The sequence below is a fragment of the Watersipora subatra genome, chromosome 10 (assembly GCF_963576615.1).
Source record: "Watersipora subatra chromosome 10, tzWatSuba1.1, whole genome shotgun sequence".
NCBI lineage: Eukaryota > Metazoa > Bryozoa > Gymnolaemata > Cheilostomatida > Watersiporidae > Watersipora > Watersipora subatra.
Window position 1 is genome coordinate 15,356,921 of NC_088717.1, and position 26,244 is coordinate 15,383,164.

Consider the following 26,244-nt stretch of genomic DNA (forward strand, 5'->3'; position numbering starts at 1 on the left):
TAGTGATATATGCTGATATACTATGCTAGTGGTATATAAGTATATCCTTGAAATAACATAATCCTACATAAGTTCTGGTATCTTGTGAAGATTGTCACGCATCAGGTGTAAGTCTCTACTCGTTAACAAGTCACCATCTTACTTTATGAATGAATTGACTTATGAATTTGTTCGATGATTATACAAATAATTAAATTTTAAATGTTTCATTTTATATATTCAATGTATATTTATATAATCTTCTTTTGCCTATGACATTCTCCTCCTTAACCAAACTCTAAAACTAATATGAAGTTCTTACAAGTCTTATGAAGTCTTTACAAAAATAATTCAAATTGCCTAATGCACTGTGACAACTCCATTTATAGTAATAAAATAAAAAAAAACAACTATGAAAAATCTGCTACAGTTATGTGACTATTATACCCCTAGCCATAGTGTCACTTGAGATTTCGATCAGAAATGTTAAACACACACAATAGGTTAGCTGTTACCACAAGGACACGTTAAATTACAATCAACTGTTCTACTAGATACAAAGGTAACTCACTCGCACTTTTTCCTTCTTTCTGGATATCTGTAACAAAAAGATCAGCCATATCAACCAAACATACAAATACACCAAACAACCCAAGCAACATTTGTTGACAATCTGTGGAAAAGTAAGCTACAATACGATCTATCACCAACAACAGTATGTATGGTAATGGCTAACTAAAGTGTACGGAAGATTCAAGAAGAATGTAAAGTAGTTGGTGTCAGAAAGGGCAATCCGTCTGAAAAAGCTGTCGTAATCTGATTGGACAACAAGGTCTAAAACCTTCTAAAGACCAGCCATTGCGTGGTGAATTGGTTAAATAGAGCATGACGATATGTCATTTATTACCTAATACGCTTTCATAAACTTGAATGTCTGATCCTACTTATACTCAACTTCATTTTTATCATGCCTTATTATCATTTTTATTATTCATTTTTATTATGCTGACTGCAAAGATAAATTAAGTTGCGACAAGATCACTGCGATTCAAATAATTGCCTTTATATTATAACCATTTGATAATTTGAAAATGATATAAACATATTCGAGATTAATTTTAGTGCATTAAAATGAACTAAAACTCGGTCTACTTTTAATTTGGGGAACCAAGTTTGCTACCTCATCTTCAAACTGTTCAATCCATCAAAAAATCTCATTGAAAATATGCACAATTTTATAATGGTATAAAACAGGCTCTTGCAGAAAATACAAGAACTGGTAAAAGCAGCAGATTAATAATTCAACATACAAGCCATAACACCCAACAAAATGATAAATTTGCCTTGGAATCGGCACCATTGAAAACCAACTTATGTTGCAAGTATTACAACGTAAAACATGTTTTCAATATCTTTAAACAGAATGACAATATTATGATTATTATGGACAGGTGATATTAATACTCAATGTAAAGTTGATATTTATAATCCAACTAAAACACTGTTCAGATATATTACAGCTTCTATGGAACTGTTCACATACAATATGACCTTTTAAAGAAACAGTTTACACACATTTGAACTTTCAATAAAATGATTCACAAGCATGAGGGCCTTATAAGAAACTGTTAAGCTATATTAGGGCTTCTATGGAACTGTTCACGTACATTACGACCTTTTAAGAAACTGTTGGCATACTTCAAGAGCTTCTATAAAATGATTCACAAGCATTAGGACTTTCTGTGAAACTGTTCACACAACTTATGCTCTTCCATAAAACTGGTCCAACACATCAGGGCTTCTGCAAAACTGTGCATATAGGTCTTTCCATAGAACTCGCCCACAAAGTGTGATTAAACAAATGAAATATTTCATGTTTAAATTATCCCAAAGTAAAAACAGTGTCATAATGGATCAGTGTTTACTTGGATGGCACCAATCCAAACATCAATTGACACAAAGTACGACTTCCAGCGACCAACACTTATTGATATAAAAGCATTATTATGTGGTGTCCCCGACAGTTTTGTTGCAAAAAGTGTGACATAAAAGCATTGGGGTCTGAAATTTTGTTAATAATCTGAAGATTTTGGTAAATATATTAACCAAAACATAGAAACACATTATATGTATGCTGAAGGTTAACATTAATTCAAATTATTGACTTATTGTTTGCAATTGGAAATGGTACCAATGTAAAAGGGACAACGCATCACCTGGTGTCCTGTTACATCGGCAACCTGTATTAAGGATAACTAACCTAAATAACTGGAATCAAAAGATGTATGATGTATGAAACATGTATGATCACATTATTTTATGTTGGAATTAACATTACTTCAAATTAATGACATAGTGTGATCATTTGGCAATATTACAAATGCAACCGGGAACTGGTGTCCCCTTGTGTCTCTGTTACATTGGCAACCTATATGTATGGTAAGACAGGCCATTTTTTAGCTAATGTAGACTATATTGTTTGCACTCCATAGTTAACTGTTCTTATGACATTGTAACCTTATTACCCAAGTATTAAAGCAGGTGAAAGATGATTAAGTTTGTGTCTTTTTGTTTAATAAAAAGTTTGAATAAAGGTGACTGCATATTATGTAGTTTTTGATGACCAAGTGGACATACCATGTGGCGTTACTCTTATTACACTTTATTTTCTGGCCGTAACTTTTGTGGTATTTACAACTTTGTTGATGAGTAATTGTAAACATGGCAATGAGATTTGTCAGAGCTTTTTTTGATAATTGATGTATTCACCTAAAGGTATGATATGGTGTCCCCTGTTACATCGGCAACCTGTCCCTAACCTGTTGTAGTAACACCAATATACTGCGAATTTTACCAACAACACAGCAAAAAACTGTTTTGTTTACAAAATTTGAATAGTTAGGCTTCCTAAAAGTAATGCTAAATCTAGTGTAGAAGTAATTTGAGATTTTGACCTCCATGTCACACTTTGTGGCCGAGTTTTATGGAAAGACCCATATGCATTAGAGCTTTCTGCGAAGCTGTTCACATAGGTTTTAGCTTTTATAAGACTGTTCGTATTTGCATAGCCATTTGTGTTGCTCCCAATGGTTTGAAATACAAGCGCTCTAAAAAGTTTTAAAATCTGGCATTCTTGACTCACATTTTGTTCCAGTCTAAAAAACGAAGTCGATATGCCGGCTCTCTTGTCCTTCGCTTCACCACACCAGTCACCTTCAAGCATAGTAAACTAAAAGCATAGTCCCAGATCAATCAGCATGGGAGACAATAACCCTAATTAGTGAGCAGTATAGTGTCCTTTGAACAATGAGAACATGCAAGCACTGTCACTAGAGTATTTGCATACACTGTAAGGAAGAGAACTTCTTAATTAACCATTCTTTGTATTTATCAGTCACTTTCAAAACAATGGAAGACTCTTCTAAAGGTATTATGACAATAAAGCACAAGCACATAAACAAACATCGTTATAGGGATAAGAAATTCTTCTTTAAATGTGATATCTTTTAGAAGATGAGCCTTTTTATTAATACTGAAGGTGATGATGTAATACATTAACTTAATTTATTTCCTCAACATCCTTGATCAAAACCAAACCTCATTCAACATTATTCATATATGCAAATCAAATGAGAACATACCAACAAGAAATATTTTAATAATAACTGTGCTGTTAATTATATATCAGATATTCTTGATTTAGATAGATCACATTAAAATATTTTAAACCTCATTAATCATGCTACCCTTACACTCACCATCTCAAACAACACCAAATGCTTTGCAAGACGCACATCCAACAACACAGAAGAACTCCACATTAAAAATATATCGTACTGTTGATGCTATGCTATAATTGCCATATATGCCTTTAAATCGATTTGCATTACAAAGACCAGTAAGTTGCTTTTTTGAGTTTGCAACTCACCTTAGCTTCATAAAGAGCACGTATTCTACCTAATAAAGGTTCATAACAAATTACACTATCACCCTCAACAAATGCAGGTTCCATTGGACTTTCCGAAGAAATGCTGTATTTAGTTATTGTTAAACGAACTTGCTTTTGAAAGTTTTATAAAACGAATCGCAAGGACTCGGTGTTAAAAGCTTAGCAATGAGTTTCGGTTTTTTATTCACATTTATATTGGTTGTTTTTATTTATAAAAACATGTATTTTAATTTAAAAATACTTAAAAATAAATGTAAATTGTTTAACATGTGCATTTTTATTTTTATTTAAAAATAAAGTTTAGCATGAAATAACATTTGAATGCGAAACCAAGTTTTATTAAAAAAGTAGCTACCCATTCATTTTTCATGACTGTGCCTGTTTAAAAGGCATCCAAGCCGAGGGAGCACATTTTAAAATAAATCGCGCCATCTAGCATAACTTTGTCGTGGTGCTGAAGTATAACACAAGGCACCATGATACACGTTACTTCTGCAGGTATGAAAGACTGGAATTAAATGTTATTACATCGTGACGTGACTCCTTCGCTTTGACCATTTTGTATTGTCTATCCTAAACTACTGCTCCGCACATATTTATAATCTAATCTAAAATTTTCTCACTACACCCTTTTAGAAAGAAGGAAAGGTGTGGGAACTCTTTTATTACAAAAATTCTTTACTAAAAACCTCTCAGATCTCGAGTTGTTCTCGGCCAAAAAGACTTAAAAAACGCATTTGTCCGGATTGTTGTCACAAACAGACCTGCTTTCTGTCGAGTGTTGTGGTGCTTGATAGTATTTTTAAAATATCTTTATATATATAAATATATATACCTTTGTAAGATAAATATATATATATTTATCTTACAAAGGTTTTAGCTGTTTCATATTTTGGGGTATATATTTTTAGTTTATAAGTAGTAAGTGCTTTATATAGGTTTTATTTTGAAATAGACTAAATGATTACATTTGTTAACTGGATATTTATGCAACCTAAATCGGTGTTGAAGACGCAGCTAGAATACTCATAGGACCTAAACCAGTAGAAGTGCAGCAGATACTGGTATTTGCTCGATTTTTATATTAGTAAAGCAGGAACTGGTTTCAAGCTGGCGCAAAACAGCTGAAGTTAGGCTGATTAACCACGGGTTTGAGGTTTGTCGACATGAAGCTCATACATACTATGACCAATGATATACAGCTCCCACATGGGGGGCTGTATATCATTGCTATGACACATGCGATTAGACGCCACACCAAATATAAACAAACGAAAGTTTGGTAGAAATATGCTATCACTAAAACTTACTCCAGTACAGATTACACCATTGCATCTTACTTGAGCAGTGTATTTAATTTTAATATTCAAATCATTTTATATGTAATATATTCAAAATATTGGTGTATCACCATATCCTGAAATAGGAATGGGACTATATAGGATCAAAAACTTGAAAAACATCAAAATTCAACAATATTGTTATAGTATTCAACATAGATATAGTAAACCCTATATCTATGGGTTTACTATATCTATGGTATTCAATAAGGCACAGAACAAGACATTTCAGAAGCGTTAGCCAAATAAATTCTTCCATTCTCAACTATATGTATCTAAACTCCTTTATTCATACTAAGTGATACCATTCTACACATTCACCCTATTTTATTGTTTTATATATTAATTATTGTTATACGTTGTTATATTTTTTCTAATATTGATTTTTGTTTTTAATGCTTCGTCAGTAGCGATCTTTTGTAGAGTAAAAGTGTAGCGATCCTTTGCAACACTTTTACTCTACAGACAGTATTTTAAGATAGTTCAAAATTCTTTTACATTGATTTTTTTGCCCAAGTAATAAAGATTGAATATTGGCTTGAGTGAACATTGGTTGCACTCCTTGAAGTTGCCGATGTAGCTTAAATGGTCGCATTTCAGTGCAGCTGTTTTATAAAACCTAAATTCATATTTGGAATATTTTACTCCGTATAAATTTGTGTATTCAATAGCGCTAGTCAATTGTTATTAAAGCATTTAGTTTACATATGGATCGATCAACAAATTTTTAGAGCTAATGAATAGCAATGCAAAATCTTTTATTTCAATGTATGCATTTGTGTCAAATGGTATGAACATACTGATAATGAAACCTGCAGAGCATACGCATTAGTTTGCTTAGAAAAGGAAAATGCTTTTTAAGTATATGGAAATGCAATATACTGTTAGAGTTGTCAACATTTTGTCGCAATAGACAAAATGACTACAATATTGGAACGTATTTTGTTTCTGTTCAATACCACTAATTGTACATGAGAACTATAAACAGTAAGAGTAGGCTACATGAAAGGTATCATTAATACCTATTTCATAAGATTCGCATTGATCATACACGGCACTCTAGGCTGTTAACTTCTCTTGTTACATAACAGCAGCAATTATTAACCTTTAAATAACAAATCAATGTATAAAAATGTAAAGAATATTGATGTGTTTATTGATGTAAAATTTTACCACAGTGATCTGTTATTGAACTCTTTAATCAATCAACTTGTACGTCAATTGATATACATGTAATCCCATTTAAGATAGCTCAAGTCAAATTAATGTGGTCTGGAACTGGAAAAAATTGTACTGTTTTTACTGTAAATTAAGTAAATGCATTGTCAATTTTTTTGAATAATAAGTACTTGTACAGTGTATATTTATTAACAGACATGTGATAAAAGCAAAAAAGTGATTATATAGAAGAAAAACATTTAGCTTGGTTACCTTAGCGACAGATGAATTAATGTTTGACCAAACCACAATGTTTGAGTACGTCATCGAAATAAAGAGATCCCAGTCTACATCATTTTCGTGATGGCTGTGATTAACTGTTCGTTTTTGAGCTTTTAAGAGCTTGTAATCACATTTCCGCATATTTTGCACCTATAACACAGCAGAGTAAGACATGATGAATCTTTTGATACCAAATACAGTGAAACTCGGATAACTCGCCCTCGGATATCTCGAACACATGGTTAACTCGAACGGATTTGTTTGGTCCGTTCCCACGCAATGATAAATTGCTTTAGATAACTCGACCTTAATTTCGTTAACTCGAACAGTTTTTGTGCCCAACGGCTACCAAGGCGGTTGTTATCGCTTTAGAATATCACTTTATTCCAAGCCATAGAGATAAACAACAACTGTTAAGGTATAAACACACTAGGCGATATTTAGAGCGATATCGCGCTGCGTGGCGCTAATCTGCGCTAGAATTCACCCTGCGTGCTCATCCAGAGCGATATCGTTAGACTTTCTCTGCACAACTTTATCGCTAGCGAGATTCATTTCGATTGGTTGGATTTTACCAGAATGCCATTTTATGGCGGGTAATTATTTCTTATCGATGTTCACCAATGTACAGCAGCGACAATTTGCTATTTTGTTAATATTGAAACATCTTCAGAACAAGCACTGAATTGTTCATAAATTTAATAATAGCACTCTCAGTCCTGTGCACCATAACAAACAAAAATTACAAAAAATCCATGTTGAAAACCAACTTTTGGAGTCAATCGTTGCGCAGATTGACCATCTTGAGAACGGTAAATATTTATTACATTAGGACTAAATATAAAAAAACCACTACAAAATAAAATATGTATAAAAATGGTAAAAAATATTACAGTTAAAAATACAATAATCGTTTTTTCTTATGTCTCCTTGTAGTGTAGGCAGTGTACAATCCGTGAAATTGAGATAGGTTTAATAACAAATGCGTAAGTTGTTTACGTTGTCGCCTAGACGGCGCCATATTGATTGACCTAAATTTATTAACAACTCCGAAGAAACTAATGATACGGAATTTAATTGGCAGTTTGTGGGCGTGCCCATTATATCGCTTGCTAGAGAATCGCTCAAGTGTGTTTATGCACACGCTAGCGATATCTCCGCCCTCCTCATGATGCTCACGATAAAATCGCCTAGTGTGTTTACACCTTTAGTAGTTCTTAGGCGTCATTATTACCACAATCCGCAAAATATTTTCGTTAACGACCTTTCTAAAAATTTGCAAAAAATCAAATTTTACCAAACATCCGCTTGGGGATGACCCTCCGCAAGCAAGGAGAACCTAGGTAACCTTCAGATAAACTTTAAGAAAAATCAGCAAAACTGGTTTTTGTTAAAACGCTAAAAAAAAGTCTTTTTTTTTAGAGTTTCGACCGCGATCAGGTTTTGCCTATTTTAATCTGAAAACGTCCTGGCAGTCATATCACCTAAAACAAACTAACGAATCTCAAGTAATAAAAAGAAAATATTTATACTGTCTAATAAAAATTGTTAAAACATTACATGAGAGGTCTTAATTTGCAACAAGCAATCAATGCTTTTGATTTATATATAGTTTGTATATGTACTGATAAATACAATAATACATGCACTTGTGACAGTGTTCTCATAACTTGAACGCTCTGATAACTGGAACACTTTCTCTCGGTCCCGTGAAGGTCGAGTTAGCCGAGTTTTACTGTAACTGTAATGTGAATTGTGTTGCAAGTCAACCTTTAAGCTGATCAATTTTTATGTAAGGATGGTAGAAATAATCAATCTGTGCAAGTTGTTGAAGTACGTCATTTGTACTGCTTCACAAAATCAATGACTTGTTAACCACTCTCATGCTTTTCGATAAGCTTTGCTTTTTTCCTATCAACATCCTTTGTTTCTTCTTACAATTGTTCTTTGCACTTCCTATTGTTTTGATTAAATGTATATTTGTAGCATTTAATAGATTATTATGATTATTTTTATAAAACTTATTTAACGGTTATTTAAATGTTCTATTACAATAGATATAAAATGATAGCCATTGATATACGATAAAGCAGATCTTGATCACTGTTTGCACCATACATGTAGAGCCAGTTTCCTAGAAAACGGTATCTTGTATACCAAAGATTTGCCCATATGACTATCGAAAAATTGGTTTACTTCATGGCATGTTAACCAAAAACTCGTATACTGTGCTGCTTGTATTTTAACGTTTTACTGTACCTTGTACGTTGTACGTTGTACTGTATATAATACACGTAGAATGCTATGTTATACGATCAGTTTCATATTTGTCTGTACCACAAAAGCATATGAAAGTACTTTCGGAGCTGTTTCAGATTCCGATTTTTGTAATGATACAAATAGAATCTTTTAGCAGTATTCTCTGAATAATGTAAATGTTTTGACAGCTGGAGTTCTTGCGCTTCTGGAGGACCCTGAGCCGAAGGTGAAGGTGTTTTCTTTGCAGAGACTAGACACGCTTGTTGACTCATTTTGGCCTGAGATCTCCGAGTCTATCGATAAAATGTATGTAAATCTGTAGTTTGTCTCGATAAATCATGTTGCCGCAGTTGTTGTGTAGTCAATGCGACACATTCACATAACATTTAGATGCATACACGAGCTTTCCAACTGTAAAATAATTACACTAAGACTTGCAGCTTGATACATTTGATATACAAAATATTTGATTACAAAATACACAAATTTGATACACAAAATTTCATTAAATAATTACAGTAGACGCGCCTACAACATAAATAATCCATTCAAGGAACATTTACGTTATAGGTGTTTTACGTTATAGGAGCAGTAAAATGTAATGAGTAAAACATGTAGTAAAACAGTAAAACAGTAAAACATGTAAATTGCCTAATCCGCTCCAAGACCTAATCTGTTGCAAGACCTATTCAAACTCACCTCACAACTAGATTCGATTTTCAATTTATTGACTGTACCGTAACTGCAGTATTATTGTTTTGTATCATCAACTCCTCCTTTTTTTATTACTTTCACTCTGATCACTTTGATTGCGGTAATTTACAATGATCTGTTTCTTTAGGCAACAAAATCTATTCTGCAATGGAAAAATAAAAAAAAATTTGATTTTTGGAAAGAGCGGTTTATATCTGTCCGTTTATTTGTCTTCAGTGTTCAAGGTTACTATATCAGATAACTTACAAAAATACGATCAGATTGGTAGATTAACACTAACACCTGCATCAATCGATCGACTTTAAGTATTTCTTAGTAATAGTGCTACTACCGATTCTCTTTGCTTTATCGTTACATCTGATGATCGATCTCTTATCGTGAGCCAGACTGCCAGGGTATATGTACATATCATAGAGATTTACGTCATTTTCTGTCTCAAGTGCGGCACAAGAGCAAGCGGTATTTTTAAGGCTAAATTCGAGAATCTTATTAAACTCAAATTCAAGAATTTGCCCCGACTTGACATTTTATGTTATATGGAGTTTTTTATGTAATATGAAGCAAAAACTTTACATGAATTCTTTATGTGGGTTTTACGTTGTAGGAGTTATACATTATATAAGTGCCTGCTGTGTGTCAATAGCAAAGCATTATCTTTTTACTAGGTCTGCAAAACATTGTTAGTAGGTGACATTATCAGCATAGCTTAAGGAAATAAAGCTATACTTAGTAGAATGTCTTTATTCTTGTTAGCTGTTTCCATTACTGTAGCATTTGAAACCTTTTCATATCAATGCATCTCATCACTCACAAACATGTTTGATGTGTTTATGTTTTTGCTGACGATTTGTAGAGAGATTCTGTATGAAGATAAAAGTTTTGACTGTGGAGAATTGGCAGCTCTTGTAGCTAGTAAAGTCTACTACCACCTTGGATCATATGAAGACTCACTGACGTTCGCTTTAGGCGCAGGTGACTGCTACCAATAACCTTAATGGTTTTTAAGCAGTTGCTTAGCAGCACAAATAATGTGTTGTTTTCGGACAGAGAAGCGAGAACTCTTTTTATAATACCTATTGGAACATCATTGCTGCTACTGAACAACTTTATTTGGTTCGTAAGGTTGTAGATGAAACTTCTATCATCACTTTGTACTGGTTTGTTGGGTGAAATGTGCCCTCAACCTATTGATATGTTACCGAATGAAGGCCGTGCTCGAATATCTTTTCTAAGTTGTTATATTCCCATAGTTGATGTCGTTTAGTGGCGACCTCTGAACAGAGGTTGCGGCCTGTATTCTCAGAAAAGGTCAATGGCAGTGTCAGGAAAAGCACCTGACTTTAACTTGATCTTTGTGATAAAATTATTGACTATTCATAATAGGCTGCAAGGTCGGAGTCAGTTTAGGTAGAGAAAATTAATCATTTTTGACAAAACTACATTGTTTGCTTTTTGCCACAAAAAGCTGTTTATTTTGGCTTTGTTTCTGGATAACAGTTGGTCTTAAATGAGAAGGAAGTGCACATGTAATAAACCATCATTTACAGATAAATAACGGAAAACCTTTATTTGAATGCCATGGCGCTCTATTTTTAAACCCTTCTCTTAGGGTGGCGCTTTATTAGGGGTGACGTTCCATAAAGAGTGGCGTGGTATTTTTCAATCCCCACATTAGAATGTTGAGAAGATAAATTTAACCTTTTCCCGGACAAATCAAATGCTGCCTATGTTTTGAACTCTCTTTCGGGCGGTGCCACATTGACCCTTTTGGATTCAAGAAATTCGCTAACTTACCTCCAACTTGTAGATCTTTAAATAAATATGCATGAGGAAGTTGATAGATGTCTCTACCAGATGGTATCTATAATTGCTTGCAATTAACCTACGATGATCTTATAGCCTGCGTTGTAATTTGTTGGAGCTTTAGTTTTTTGTTTAATTTTATATTTAAAACCATATTTTTATTTATAACTATACTTTACAAAGTTGCATAACGACTCATTGCACTCATCGGTGTATTTACTACAGTTTGCAGCTAAAACTGGCTTTTTATGTGTGATAGAACAGGAGTAACGAACGTCGATCCATTGAAAGCTGACTTCAGATTACCCCAATCATGCTATTCAATCATGATATTCAATCATACGCTATAAATCTGCAAATTTATAAGTTTTATAATAATAATCTATCAAATGCTACAAATATATATGCAAGAACAAGTAATATAAACAAACCATAATTATAATACAGGCACCAACCAAAATTAACATTTTAAAACAACTGTTAAAATTTATACCGGTAAAACAAGAATATTAGCATTGTTTGTTTGGCCAGTTGCGTTCTGATTGGAACCATTTCATATTCTTCTGACTGTTCAATACCTTCCACAATGTCTTCTGACCTCAACCCTTCTTCTGCACCTCTTAGCTAGTCGATAGTAGCATCCAAACAACTTTTTAGCAGAGCAAAACTTTTATGTGATGCCATTTTGAATAGAAACTTCTAGCGCCAATAGTGAGAAACTGTGTAATCCAAATAGCCTCAAGTTTTAGCCTCAAAACATGTTGTAGCACATTTTCTACCATGAATGTGAAAACTTTCTACCACATACATCGAAGTATCAAGACCTCGTTAACAAAGTCTCCTAATAATCTGATACAGTTACAAATTATTTCTATCGAGTTGTTATTAAAGTTTTTAACAAAAACCTATCAACTTCGAGATGGAAAACGAATTTCGATACAAACAGAAATGACGAACAAATTAATTATTATTGAAGTAACCGAGTCATTATTCGTACGGTTTTGTGGACACTTTTCTACTGATCACTTGCTATTATGGGTTCATAAAGATCAAGAATATCAGAGAATGGCGGTCAAATAGAAGTGGCAGTCAAATAGAAATCGCGTTCAAATACAGGGTTTACGATATGCTCACAATTATTCATCGCTATGTAGCCTGTCTGTAGACCTTGAGGTTCCGAGTTCAAATCCAGTGCGAAGCAGATTTTTCATTCTTAATTAATCGAATCATTATTAGTATGGTTTTGTGGACACTTTTCTACTGATCATTTGCTATTATGGATTCGTAAAGATTAAGAATGTCAAATAGTATTGGTAAAATAGAAGTGGCGTTCAATTAGAAGTGACGTTCAATTAAAGGGTGCCGCTCTATTTTCTAACCCTTCTGTTATAGTGGTGCTCAGAGAGAGGTGGCGTTCAAATAAAGGTGGCATTCAAATACATGTTTTACGGTATATGCTTTTAAACAGTCGAATTTTATTTTGCCGCTTGACCTTCGATTTCATGCATTACAGAGTTGTAACAGAATTTTTCGGAAATAAGTGCATTTGGTTTCAAAGTACCATTTCAGCAGTCTTTTTATTGTACTAGACTTGGAATAGTTTTGAAGTTCACCAAAAATAGTGTCGGTTCGATATTGAAGGACTTAGACATTAGACACTCTTGTATTTTCAAGATGATGGTATTTTTGCTGTCATTTGGTATTGTTCCTTTACGGATGACGAGTCTCCCTTTTGGTGTTGCGATACTATGCTTCAATCGATATCTTTCATTTTCAGGACAGCTTTTCAATGTGAATGATACGAGTTTGTATGTGGAGACGATTATTGCGAAATGTATAGACCATTACACTAAACTGCGTGTGAGTAATTATGAGTCTGACGATGATACCTACAGGACGACCATTGATCCACGGTATGTCTAGCCATGTTTCCTTTCTTATTCACACCGATCACTGCTATTTTAGGCTTGGCGGTAATCATGCCAGTTATATGTGTGTGGACTGAGAGAAAGATGACTTATTTGATGCCTAGCAAAATCTGCGAACTTTGTTGCTCAGACTCGCTGGATCTGGTTGAACAAATTAGGGAGCATTGTCTTTTTCTTAGGATTTAAGTTGATGTTGCATACCGTAAATCCTCATGTATAAGCTGTACCTGTGAAACTGAAGTTTTAGGAAGTTTGGGGTGTGGCTTATACAGTCTAAAAATTATACCTTGTAAACTTTTCACTACACTAAGGTTCTATCATGGGAAAAAAAACGTAACGTATAATGAAAAAATATAAATATAACCATATACAGTGCACCCTCTGGTTACGATGACCCTGTTTTATGGTTTTTTTGCCTCACCATGTGGAACACGATGTTTTTTGTCTCTTCGTTATGGTATTTGTTTCGTCTCACGACATCGACAATATGTTTCTCGAAATTCAAATTTGGCGATTGGTGTGCTGAATAGGTCGGAATCACGAAGATGCCAATATGCTACTCACTGAAAACCCTCTCACAGCGCCTGAAAGAGATATGATGATGATGATGCTCACTTTCCCTGTCACTCAGCATTCTTTTTGTTTCGGAAATGCATGATATTGTATGAATGTAAAGAAAATTAGTGAAAGGAAGTGAAAGCGAAAATTTATTATTGTTCATTTAATCGTTTAATATGTTTACTGTAAACTTTAATTCATTATACATATATAACTATATAATTACATTACAACTTTAATTTGTTAGCCATCGGTCCTAAGTTTGGTAATACCTTTGAAGGAAGTAATAAGGAAATGATTATCATTGCTATGAAGCTAGAGTTATGAGGTTAACTATGAGTTAACTACAGTTACTAAGGGTATTATACTATTTTGTTACTAATTTTTTTTAAATACAGCAGATGTAGGATTTAGATATTTTTTACCCGCGGGTGTTTGCATGAGATAATAATTTCTATAGGTTTCTATACCCCTCTATAATGACATTTTCACTCTACAATGCCAACACCAGAACGAATTGAAGTCGTATGGCTGGGTCCACTGTAAACGAATTATATCAAATATTGATAAACTTAGAAGAGGTTTTTCTAATAATTATTAATGCGTTTTCAATTAAATGTGGAAATGTGCAGATGCTAAAAATAATTTATTCAACCATAAGATGCTAGGACATCTCCAGAGCTTGTTCGCGCGTAATGAGAGCATAAGTTGCAGTCAATGTCATGCGACATCGTCAGCACTTGATTCCATTGCTTTTCGGTGAGGGCAAAACTGCAGCTGCATTTTGATTAATAGTTTCCGAAGCTACATTCAAGTATTGTGTCCTTTGTGATAACAAGTGTTACAAAATGTGTTCGTTGATTTGGTACTTGTTTTCTGTGATTTGCTGAAGGCGTAACACTTTCTCCGCAACGGTGAGAACACTCATTGGTAGATTGTCATCTCATCAGCCATCTTGAGTCACATGCTTTTATATGCCTGAACTATTATCATCTTTAGAAAGGTTAAATCAAAGTACAACACAAATAATTATTCCTAGTAGAATATACTGGTAAATACAGTACTTATCAAGTGAGAAACAATATGCTTTGATAGTCCTTAGTTGATGAGATCGTGTTATCTCTCCTTTTCTTGTCTCTTTACTAGAATAAAGTATTTTGTTGTAGACTGGAAACTATAGTAAACAGGATGTTTGAGAGATGTTTCCACGATAGACAGTATACACAGGCAGTTGGTATAGCTATCGAGACGAGACGATTGGATATTCTTGAGAAGGCAATTGGGGACTCTGTTAGTAACTCTTTTATTATTAATGGAAATTGTCATTTGAATATTATAATTGCTCATATACAACCAGTTCCAATAGTAATATTGTTACATGGAATGCTTGAAAGCGTTTGAAAGAGTTTTCCAAGTGATAAGAGAATAACTCCCTTCTGCGCTGTGGTAATACATGGTAATGTATTATGTAATGGTAATGTATATCTGTAATTCACACAAGTCACTTATATATGATCTTGTACCATATACTTCAATGATTTAGCTTCCACGAGCCGCATATTACGGCTCGTCAAAGCGTTTGCGTATGGCTAAGAGGCGTGTGGTACGGCTTTAGTAGGTTTCATACAAAATGTTTCTGATTAGTGAGTAGTTGATTATTTAGCTTATCATGTCTGAACTTAGATGAAAGGAAACAGTTATCTGCATGCGTTGGGCCAATAGAAAATGTGTATACAACCCATCATAAGCGCAGTTTTGCTTTACAAAAACTATTTTTCATCAAAGTTTCTTCTTAGCAATAACCAGTTGTGGTTAAATACAGTACAGTTACGGATGATTCACTAATTGTACATCAACGGACTTTGGGTGATTTTTATTGAGTATTAGTACTACTGAGAGTTGTTATTTTATGAGTGGTTATTTTATTTTTCGCAGTAATAATAATGCCATAAACTAATAATATTGATAACTCTGCTGACTCATGCTCAAGGTAGTAAACAAAAAGTGTTTGAACTCATTCCGCAGCACAATTGGGGTATTTTGTATGGCATTGGCTGTTGTAAAATTTTATGCTGATGAATTTAGTATCAAGTTTTTTATAGATTGTGTGCTTCAAAAGTTGTGGCAAGTTATATGCGCTTTTGTCAAATAATAGGTTTTGCCGAATATGTAGTTATGTCCCGAATAAGAAATTATATGGTAGTGAAAGAGCTAATTAGTGGCTTGTCAGGAGATGTACTGTTGGACACACCCTCTTCCCCCAAGTTAATTTTAGCAACGGTTTGTTTGTATAGTCTTAAAAATGGTTGTAGCACGGTGTGTTTTGTAGGATGACAAAGCTGGCATGCTCACCTATTGTCTCAAAGTCTGCCTGTCACTCATAGAGAGTCGTGCCTTTAGGAACACTATACTTGAGATGCTCGTACGACTTTACCTCGGATTACCCACCCCTGACTATATCTCTATGTGTCAGGTCAGTTAATCACAGTTGTCTCTCTTGTCTCATTCACTGCTAATTCTTTCCCCATTTATCCGCTGTACCAGTACATCACCAGTGAACATAAGCAATCGATATTTTCACAAATTGCCGTTTATTAAATCTGTTGCTATCTCCTAATAGCTTATTCTTTAGTTTTTTGTTCTTTTGACAAGTGGATTTTCTTTTATAGCTGCTGTGTTTTACGATGAGCAAAAGTCTTCCATTGATATCATTATATCACTTTCATCGTTACATAATTTACTTGGCTTTATTCCATAGCTTTGTGTAAGGTTCTTTGCATGGCTTGTTGACTTACCAAAATTTACTTAATCTCCTTTTTGAAATAACATGAATATGTAACTAAATTACATGAATGCCCAGCGTTGCCGGGGTAACACCAAAAGTTTGCACAAAAGATTTATTTTCATTTAATATAAACAACATTTACCATATTAACTTTTAAACTTCATATTATGAGAAAAGTGTTTTGTGTTCAGGTTCAAATAATTTTAAAGAAAAAATAAAAGAACTGTAAAGGTGTTCAATTATGAAATAATAAACAAGTAATGGCTAGATAGCCTGCTCTACTACAATGAAAAACGATCTGACACTAATACAATCAATACTAACTGAGAATGGCCATACCCAAACCCTTGTACCGAAATCCCATCAAAAAATTTAACCATTTTTCTGTGGAGTTGTTCAAGTGTGATAATGATACAAAACACATATAAACCTATTCAAATTTGTTACCAAGTCTTTGAAAAGTGTCGACAATATCCTAAAACTTACCCATCTGATCGGATGATACATTACTAGAAAGATTAATTTGGCCTAAAATCGCCATCAAAACCTGACAAGCCTTTTTAATCAAAATGATTAAAGAGCCAACAAAATGCCCATAAAGCCGTGCGACAGATAGTAGAACCATTAAGCTGTGCGCATTTCACCAAAAAAATGTGGACATTTCACCAGTCTATCTCTGATATTACCGCTGGAATATTGTTTGTTGCTCTCTTTCGGAAGAGTATAGTTCATATTGGAAAAAGTTCGTTTCCTGTTACAAAGGTAAAATATTGAGAATAGTAACTTTAAGATCTTGAGATTAGATTTTACCGAACTATACTTTTCCCTATTATTAGGGAAACTGAAAAATTTGCGCACCTTTAGTGAAATCCAGAAAAGATCTTAAAGTTACTATTCATCAGCTCACACAAACCAACTCTCAATATTTTACCGTTGTAACAGGAAACAAACTTTTTCCAACATGAACTATAGTCTTCCCTCTCTTGAGTTCGAAACATTAATGACTTACTTATTAACAACTTCACCAGGGAGCGCATCACTTGATTAGCTATCAATGACCAAATCCTACAACGTAAAAGAGAGGAGACTAGACTGCACGACCTTTAACAGAACACTGCACTTATCTAACAAAACTATTTCTATTATTTTCTATATGAACTTTTTTTAAACACTTTATATGTCTCATTTTCTATATTTCTATTATATATTTCCTTTGTTATTAGTTCGTATACAAAATACTTTACATATACTTATATAGGGCCTACATATAAATATATTTACAACATTATTCTATATCGTATACCATTATTCCATTCTATTCATTTCATACTCCATTCTATTATTTTATATACAACTCTACATTCCCCATATACAGTGAAACTCGGATAGCTCGAACACATGGTTAACTTGAACGGATTTGTTTGGTCCGTTCCCACGCAATGATAAATTGCTTTAGATAACTCGACCTTAACATCATTAACTCGAACAGTTTTTTGCCCAACGACTACCGAGACGGTTGTTATCGCTTTAGAATATCACTTTATTCCAAGCCATAGAGATAGACATCAATTTTTAAAAGTTCTTAGGCGTCATTATTACCACTATCAGTAAAATATTTTCGTTAACAACTTTTTTAAAGGTTTGCAAAATTCAAATTTTACCAAACATCCACTTGGGAATTGCTTTTCGGAAGCAGGGAGAAGCGAGGTAACCTTCAGATAAACTTTAAGAAAAATCGGCAAAATTGTTTTTTATTAAAACACTCAAAAGAAAAATATGTCTTTTTTTCTGAGCGTTTTAACGGCGATCAAGTTTTGCCTATTTTACTCTGAAAACGTCCTGGCAGTCACATTACCTAAAACAAACAAACAAATCTCAAGTAATAAGAAAATATTTATATTTTCTGATAAAAATTGTTAAAACATTACATGAGAGGCCCCTTTACTCGCAACGAGCAATCAATGCTTTTGATTTATCTATAGTTTGTATATGTACTGATAAATACAATAATACATGCACTTGTGACAGTGTTCTCATAACTTGAACGCTCTGATAACTCGAACACTTTCTCTCGGTCCCGTGAAGGTCGAGTTAGCCGAGTTTCACTGTACTTTCCATTCATAATATTCTTAACATTTTTCTATACTTACACTTCTAAAATACAACTTTTTCACTTTTGTATATCTATTCATAATTTATATTACACTACCAAATACAACTGTAATATCAACAATTAACCAACTACAGTCAAACATGGATAACTCGAACTTCACGGGACCGAGCAAAAGTGTTCGAATTATCAGAGCGTTCATGTTATCAGAGCACTGTCACAAGTCCATGTATTTACTTATTTATTAGTAGATACATGTACATATACAAACTATAATATAAATCAAAAGCACAAATGGCTTGTTTCGAATTAAATGCTTCTAATGTAAAGTTTAAAACGTTTTTATCAAAAAGTATAGAGATTTTTCTATCACTTGAGATTGGTTCATTGTTTGAGGTGATGTTATTGCCAGGACGTTTTTTAGATTGACATTGGCAAAACTTGATCGTTGAAATGCTCAAAAGAAAAGACATTTTTTTCTTTTGGGGGTTTACCCACGATCAATTTTGCCGTTTTTTCTTGAAGTTTATGCAAAGATTACCTTACTTTACCTGAGATTCGTTAAGAGCAACACTCCGAGGCAGTTCAATTAGAAGTTTTACGAGGTTTTACGTACATTCTATATCACTCACGTTTTTTTAATAGATACTTATTGAATGTACACACGTATTCTGTGTTTAGGTCAAACGATGAATAGTTTTTTGTAGCTCAGACAACGTTAAAGTTTAATTACAACAATTTTTAAGACGTTTTAAACATTCAACATTCCGACGTTGATTCAACACGGAATCAACGTCGGAAAACTATTCATCACGGGCTAGCTGGGTTACGCCACGCACTCAAGGATTTTCGCCACGCACATACAAAACAAAAACAACATGCGATTTTTGTTTTGTATGTGCATGGCGAAAATCCTTGCACGCGTGACCCGGCTAGCCCGTGCTATTCATCGTATAGCAGTATAAATCAAATTTCACCAAACCTTTAGAAAAGTCGTTGACAAAAATATTTTGCCGATGGTGGTAATAACGACGCTTATGAATTACGAAAAGATGAAGTTTACCTCTATGGCTTTGAATAAAGTGATTTTCTGAAGCGATAACAACCGTTTCGGTAGCCGTTGGGCAAAAAAACAGTTCGAATTAACAGTGTTGAGTTCGAGTTATCTATAGCAATTTATCATTACGTGGGAACGGACCAAAGGAAATGTTCGTATTAACCATGTGTTCGAGCTATCCGTGGACGAGTTATCCATGTTTGACTGTATCTTGAAACTTAGAAGAAAAAAGAAATTTGTTGCTAGCTTTCTTCTTATTGCTCATATATCGAGTATGCTTGCTAATTTCTTCACACTGTCTTTACGTGAAAACATCTACTTCATTGCAAGGAAATCAACTCAGGATTTTCTGGGGCTGCATACATGTAACAGCTGATTTAAACTTTTTGTAATTTTGTGTGTTTCTTTTTAATATCTGCTTGACAAGCTCTAGTCACGTAGTATATGTCTATAATTTGTTTGTTTATTGAGCTATGTTATTATCTATATTTGCATGGAAATATTTATTTGTACAGTTTTTTGTATATATATATATATATATATATATATATATATATATATATATACATACATGTATATACATGTATATATACAGTGAAACATGAATAACTCAAACTTCACGGGACCGAGCGAAAGTGTTTGAGTTATCCAGAGCGTTCAAGTTATCAGAGCACAGTCACAAGTGAATGTATTTATCAGTAGATACATATACAAACTACATGTATATATAAAACTAAAGCATAGGTTGTTTGTTGTAAGTTAAAGGGCATCTGATGTAGAGTTTTAAAGTATTTATCAGAAAGTATAGATATTTTTATACACTTGAGATTTGTGTTTTTTTAGGTGATGTGACTGCCAGAACTTTTTCAGATTAAAATTGGCAAAACCTAATCGCGGTTAGAACGCTCAGAAGACATTTTTTCTTCTGAGTGTTTTATTCGAGATCAATTTTGCCAATTTTAATCTTAAAATGTCTTGTCAGTCACATCACCTAAAACTGCAAACAAATCTCAGCCCAATAGAAAAATATCTACTCTCTCTGATAATTTTTAAAACTGGACATAAGTAAACATTTATGACCAATGCAAAAAAAGCATGCTTTACATTTGATCAGTTGTTTCATTTAAAAAATTTATCGAGTGTAGTCTGTGACAAGGTATTTTTTTGACAAAGATCAACAGTGTGACTTATTGTAGAAATAGATTTTAAACAGTTATTATAGTCCTTAAAAACTTGTTAGCCTTTTCTAACAAAATTGGTCCATCTATAGGTACGCCTTCACTTTGCACTTGTCTAAACCAAGTCAATAATACACCATCCAAATCATCGTGCCACGTTGAACGGTCTCTTAGCCTTGATGAATTTTGGTCACATAACGATCTTATTCTTTCTTTTTGTTTAATCCATGTTGACACTGTACTTTTTGGAAGATTTTCTCTTTTTGATAATGCTGATAGCTTTTGTCCTGCTTTGATTTCCTCGAGTACTTTAAGTTTGTCGGAAGTTTTCCACGCTTTTCTTTGCTTGCAGGATGCCATCGTATAGCGGATGTCTGTTGTAGCGGACGCCAAGCCACGAGCCTATTTGTGACATTTTATCTTTATATATTCGCATATAATCACTGTTACAATATGTATTTTGCATGCTGTGTCTATCTTTATTAAATTTTTATCGCTAATACCTTCCAACGTTTATAGCTTGGCCGTAACTAAGCGAACGTCTTAGTGACCCTATTAATAATTTTTATACGATTTCTTTTTCGGTTCCATTATACGGTACGGGGGAAATTATATGTACACTATACGCGTATAAAAAGAGCTTTCGTTAAGAAAGCAGAGTAGTCTCAGCTCCGCGTCTAGTGGAAACTCCTTTGAAATAAATTGAACGGAAACCACGTTTGTGAATTCGGCAAAAAACTGTTTGAGTTAACGTTGTCGAGTTATATAAAGCCATTTATCATTGCGTGGGAACGGACCAAGCAATTCCATTAGAGTTAACCATGTGTTCGATATATCCAAGGGCGAGTTATCCATGTTTCACTGTATATATATATATATATATATATATATATATATATATATATATATATATATATATATATATATATATATATATATATATATATATATATATATATAGCTGGGGAGCTATGTCATTGGTCATAGCAACCAGTATCAAGAAGTTGTTATTTTTCTAGATTTCTGTATTTATATCTAAAGAATTATACTGGATTTAAAAATCTAAACAGATTTGAGCTGGTTGTCATAGAAATAGATGTATATCTATAAGAAAATGTAGGCCTATTACTCAATTTTGCGGATATTAAAAATGGCTTGGCAGTACCGCAATATTGAGCACAGCCGTAGTACCATCAACAAAATCTTTAGAAAATAATAACAGTAACATATTGCACACCATCGGTCTCTATATACTTCGATCTTGTAAATTCGAATGATTATTCTTATAACTAAATCTTATAAAATCGAATAATTATTCTTACAATTAAATATTGTAATAATTTTATAGGAAATATTGTAAGAATAGTTAGAAAAATATCATCGTCATTTCCTTTACTTTCACTGCTATGGACATCGGTTGGAATACCAAAGTACTTGTTATAAGTGTCCAAAATGTCAGTCTCGTAGAATCGGCAAAAAAGAAACGATAACTTTTCAGTACTTTTACGTTAATTACAGAAACCTTCGGCAATTAGACAATGCTATAGGCTGGTGAAATGTGCACAGTTTTTTGTGTGAAATGCGCACGACTTAATAGTTCTACTATTTCTCGCACAGCCTTTTGGCGTTTCGTTGAAATGTCTTAATTTTGATTAGATAAAGCTTGACAAGTTTTTATCGTGATTTTTGGCCAAATTAATCTGTCTATTTATATATAATCCGATCAGATGGGTTAGTTTTAGGATGTTGCGGTAACCTTTCAAAGACTTGGTAACATATTTAAATGGTTTATATGTGTTTTGTATCATTATTATACTGAAACGACTCTACAGAAAAATGGTTAAATTTGTTGAAGAAATTATGGTACAAAGGTTTGGTGACAGCCGTTAGCGGATAATTTTTCGGGAGTTGTGTGCACATATGCATTTATCATAAATCTCACAACCAATCGCTTCGCTCGTGTTTGGTCGTGGGATGATATATATATATATATATATAAAATAATACTATATAATAATATATATAATATATATATATATCTAAATTATATATATATCTAAAGAATATATATATATATAAATCACAAGTATATTTATATATATAGATTGTTTAAAAATTTTTTTATAAAATATATTTATGCATTGGGCGTGTAAATAAACATCGTGCTATGATTAAGTGCGAACGCACAATTTTTGAGGTTATTATTATCTAATGGCCATTATGTCTTCACCAGTTATACCTTGACTTATGATCACCTCTATATGTCAATTTTTGACACATGATATGAAATTTGTGTAGGTGGTTGGCTTATCACGTGAAGTAATTTTCAACATACGTTTGTTGAAACATTGCTATTATATAAGTGAAAAATAGAAAGTTGTTAGAAATTAAAAATAAAACAAAAAAATTAGAATAAGTAAATTAGTTAAGTAAGCTAGGTTAGTAAGTAAGTCAGAGTAAGTAAAATTTTGTGTTTATATCACTCACTTTATCGCCATTTTTTTTTGTGCTTCTTAGATACGATAGAAATGTCTCTCTACTGATTATTGTTTCAATAATTTAGTTTTTACATGTAAGTTAACTTTGTGTATTTAGTTGTTTGTATAGTTTTATACCACGCGCTTGTTTTAAAGCCCCATGTAATTACTTAAAGTATTATTTTATCATTTTTACCCTGAATATGAAAAAACAAATATCGGAACAAATTAATGTCATATGTTGACTACACTTTTTATCATCAGCCATTCTTTAAGCAAACTTGTTTGTTATTTCAAATTTTAGTGCTACATCTTCTTGGATGATGCTCAGAGCTGTGCTGACATTCTGGAGAAACTGGTCAAGTCTGGTGACCATGATAGCGTGCTCATGGCCTACCAGATCGGGTTTGATCTCTACGACTCAGCTACTCAGAAGTTTATACACAAGGTACGTGCCTTGAACTCTCAGTTCCATCTGACTTCATCACTGCATGGTTGGTGTAAATGGTAGCAGGTGCTATACACTCGGTCATATCTTTTTACAGATAGCAGTTCTATTACAAATAAGGTTCTATGCTCAGTGATACTTAACTATAGCTGGTACTACTCAATTTGCTATTGTAACAATGCCTGCTTGATACACTGTTCACTTTGTTGACTGACAGGTGCAAGCGAGTATTCGAGCGTGTGCTCCCATTCCTCTAACATCATCAACTGGTGGAGATCACCCTCTATCAGCCAGCTCCCCCATACCGGAGAGTAGCCAAGGAGAAGACGATTCTACTGCTGCTACCGAGGGTTCAGACTCAGGTCAGACTGAGCCCAGAGTCCTAGTGAGTGTCTTTTTAATATTTTATTAATGAAACTTTGTTCATTATTTCTACAGCGCTGCTCTTTTTTATCTGGCATGTTCACATATCAAGGTTTATAATGGCTCAAATCTCCATGTATGCTCTTTACTGTAATAAGCTCTGTGCCCTTCTGTCTGGTCAAAGCTTCGCTAAGAGTGAGGGAAAAAGATCGCGGCGTCTGGGAGTCAGAAACAGATACTCCACTTTCCAGCCAAGCGAGCTACCACCCGCGCCACTCAGCCATCTTTCCACATCTAAGAATAATTATATACCGTACTTTTCGGACTGTTAACCGCATCCCTATATAAGCCGTGTCTGCTTTATTTAAAAAAAACCAATAATAAAACGATACATAGGCCGCACCTTTTGTATAGGCCGCAGAACTCATAGCTGTGCCTAACGGAACAGCACACCGTTAGGCACTGTTTTGTTTTTTTTCACCGTTAGAGGCGTGCTAACCGAAAATTCTGGTTAGTACGCCCTAGCGGTGAAAGAAAAAACCACAGGATAGCAGCTCTCTGCATAAGTCGTATGGCTCAAAACATCTGAAAAAAGTAGTGGCTATTAATCCGAAAAATACGGTAGGTAGTTATGATCTCTCACGACGCGCGTCACTACCAGCATGCTAGTTATAATAATACTAGCGTAAGCCAATAAAGCATATCTATAAGATGGTCTGTATTATGGTGTCTACTTTCAGGGTAAGTTGAAAGTTGATGGTGACATCCGTGTTTTTTGCATCAGTTAATTTCTATTTATTTTCAATCGACTAGAGTCATTTTAGTCCGTATATTCCTTGTGATGTGGATAACCTCTCTTTGTCAAGCCAACATTAACACATTAACTAATCCCTGTATTTCTATCACTGAGAACCCCCTTCACAGAAATAATTGCAAGCAGCTTGTTACTGGGATGGAAGAGCGTAGGTAAATAATCTTTATAAATTTTACATGTAGTTGGTTATCATGCCAAACTATTCTGACAAGCAAGTTAACTGCCGAACACATACTTGTAGTTGTTATCCGTTACCTGTTGTGTCTTGCTATCCATTTGCATCATCTGACTTTTTATACTATAACTCAAAAGCTTAGTAATACTAAATTTGTTGCAGTTCTTACTTTAAACTAATGCCCTGGCAGTTCAGCACGCCATCAGCGATTGTCAGGTGTAATAACTAATTGCACAACTATTCTAAAATCTGGTAAGGCAGTCGATTGACTCTGGTACTTGACTAGCTACTAACATACTCCATGCGCTTCCTTTCGTAGACGGATAGTGAGGAGGCTGTTCAGTCTGTGCTAAAGAAATTGGATCTTATACTATGCGGTGAATACACTATCAACTTACACCTACAGTTTCTCATAAAGAACAACAAGACTGACATGCTCATACTGAAGAACACCAAGGTGAGGTCTTTGGTTTTTGGCATGGTAGTTTATAGCCAACTTGTCAATGCAAACACCGGCATTCAGTAAATTGGTCGCATCGTCTTCTATATATGATTTAAATTCTTCTGAATTTTGCAACTCCTTTTAACGCCAGTATACTTGAACCAAGTTGAACCGATATCTAGCTGACTCGCATTTTTGCGTATCACCCTAGCAAAAGTATATTTTATGCGAGTTGTGTATTCCATGCTTTTTCATGAACGCTGCTATAATATTCTCTTTGTAACTTGTTGTAGGATGCTGTGCGGAATTCCGTGTGTCATTCAGCTACTGTGATAGCCAATGCCTACATGCACTGTGGTACAACCAGTGACCAGTTTCTCAGGTTTGTACTTATCTTACTCCTAAACATTCCCTTCGATATATTC

At 33.9% G+C, this 26,244-nt stretch overlaps 2 protein-coding genes across 3 annotated transcripts in view; one reads left to right on the forward strand and one right to left on the reverse strand.

Annotated features, from left to right (window-relative positions):
* The window catches only part of LOC137406454 (MSL complex subunit 3-like), a 72,117-nt gene extending 68,111 nt beyond the window's left edge, over window positions 1-4,006 (reverse strand). For both annotated transcript variants that reach the window (XM_068093040.1, XM_068093039.1), the window contains exons 1-3: window positions 3,908-4,006; window positions 3,122-3,192; window positions 551-577 (exon numbers count right to left, since the gene is read on the reverse strand). In XM_068093040.1, the coding sequence (XP_067949141.1) occupies window positions 551-577; window positions 3,122-3,192; window positions 3,908-3,991 (182 nt within the window). In that variant the 5' untranslated portion in view covers window positions 3,992-4,006. The remainder of the gene's footprint in view (window positions 1-550; window positions 578-3,121; window positions 3,193-3,907) is intronic.
* Window positions 4,007-4,290: 284 nt separating this feature from the next.
* The window catches only part of LOC137406567 (26S proteasome non-ATPase regulatory subunit 1-like), an 80,662-nt gene continuing 58,708 nt past the window's right edge, over window positions 4,291-26,244 (forward strand). Inside the window, exons 1-10 of the mRNA XM_068093160.1 lie at window positions 4,291-4,426; window positions 9,156-9,273; window positions 10,535-10,653; window positions 13,262-13,397; window positions 15,137-15,260; window positions 16,300-16,443; window positions 23,882-24,025; window positions 24,243-24,410; window positions 25,697-25,834; window positions 26,113-26,201. Of these exons, the coding sequence (XP_067949261.1) occupies window positions 4,405-4,426; window positions 9,156-9,273; window positions 10,535-10,653; window positions 13,262-13,397; window positions 15,137-15,260; window positions 16,300-16,443; window positions 23,882-24,025; window positions 24,243-24,410; window positions 25,697-25,834; window positions 26,113-26,201 (1,202 nt within the window). The 5' untranslated portion in view covers window positions 4,291-4,404. The remainder of the gene's footprint in view (window positions 4,427-9,155; window positions 9,274-10,534; window positions 10,654-13,261; window positions 13,398-15,136; window positions 15,261-16,299; window positions 16,444-23,881; window positions 24,026-24,242; window positions 24,411-25,696; window positions 25,835-26,112; window positions 26,202-26,244) is intronic.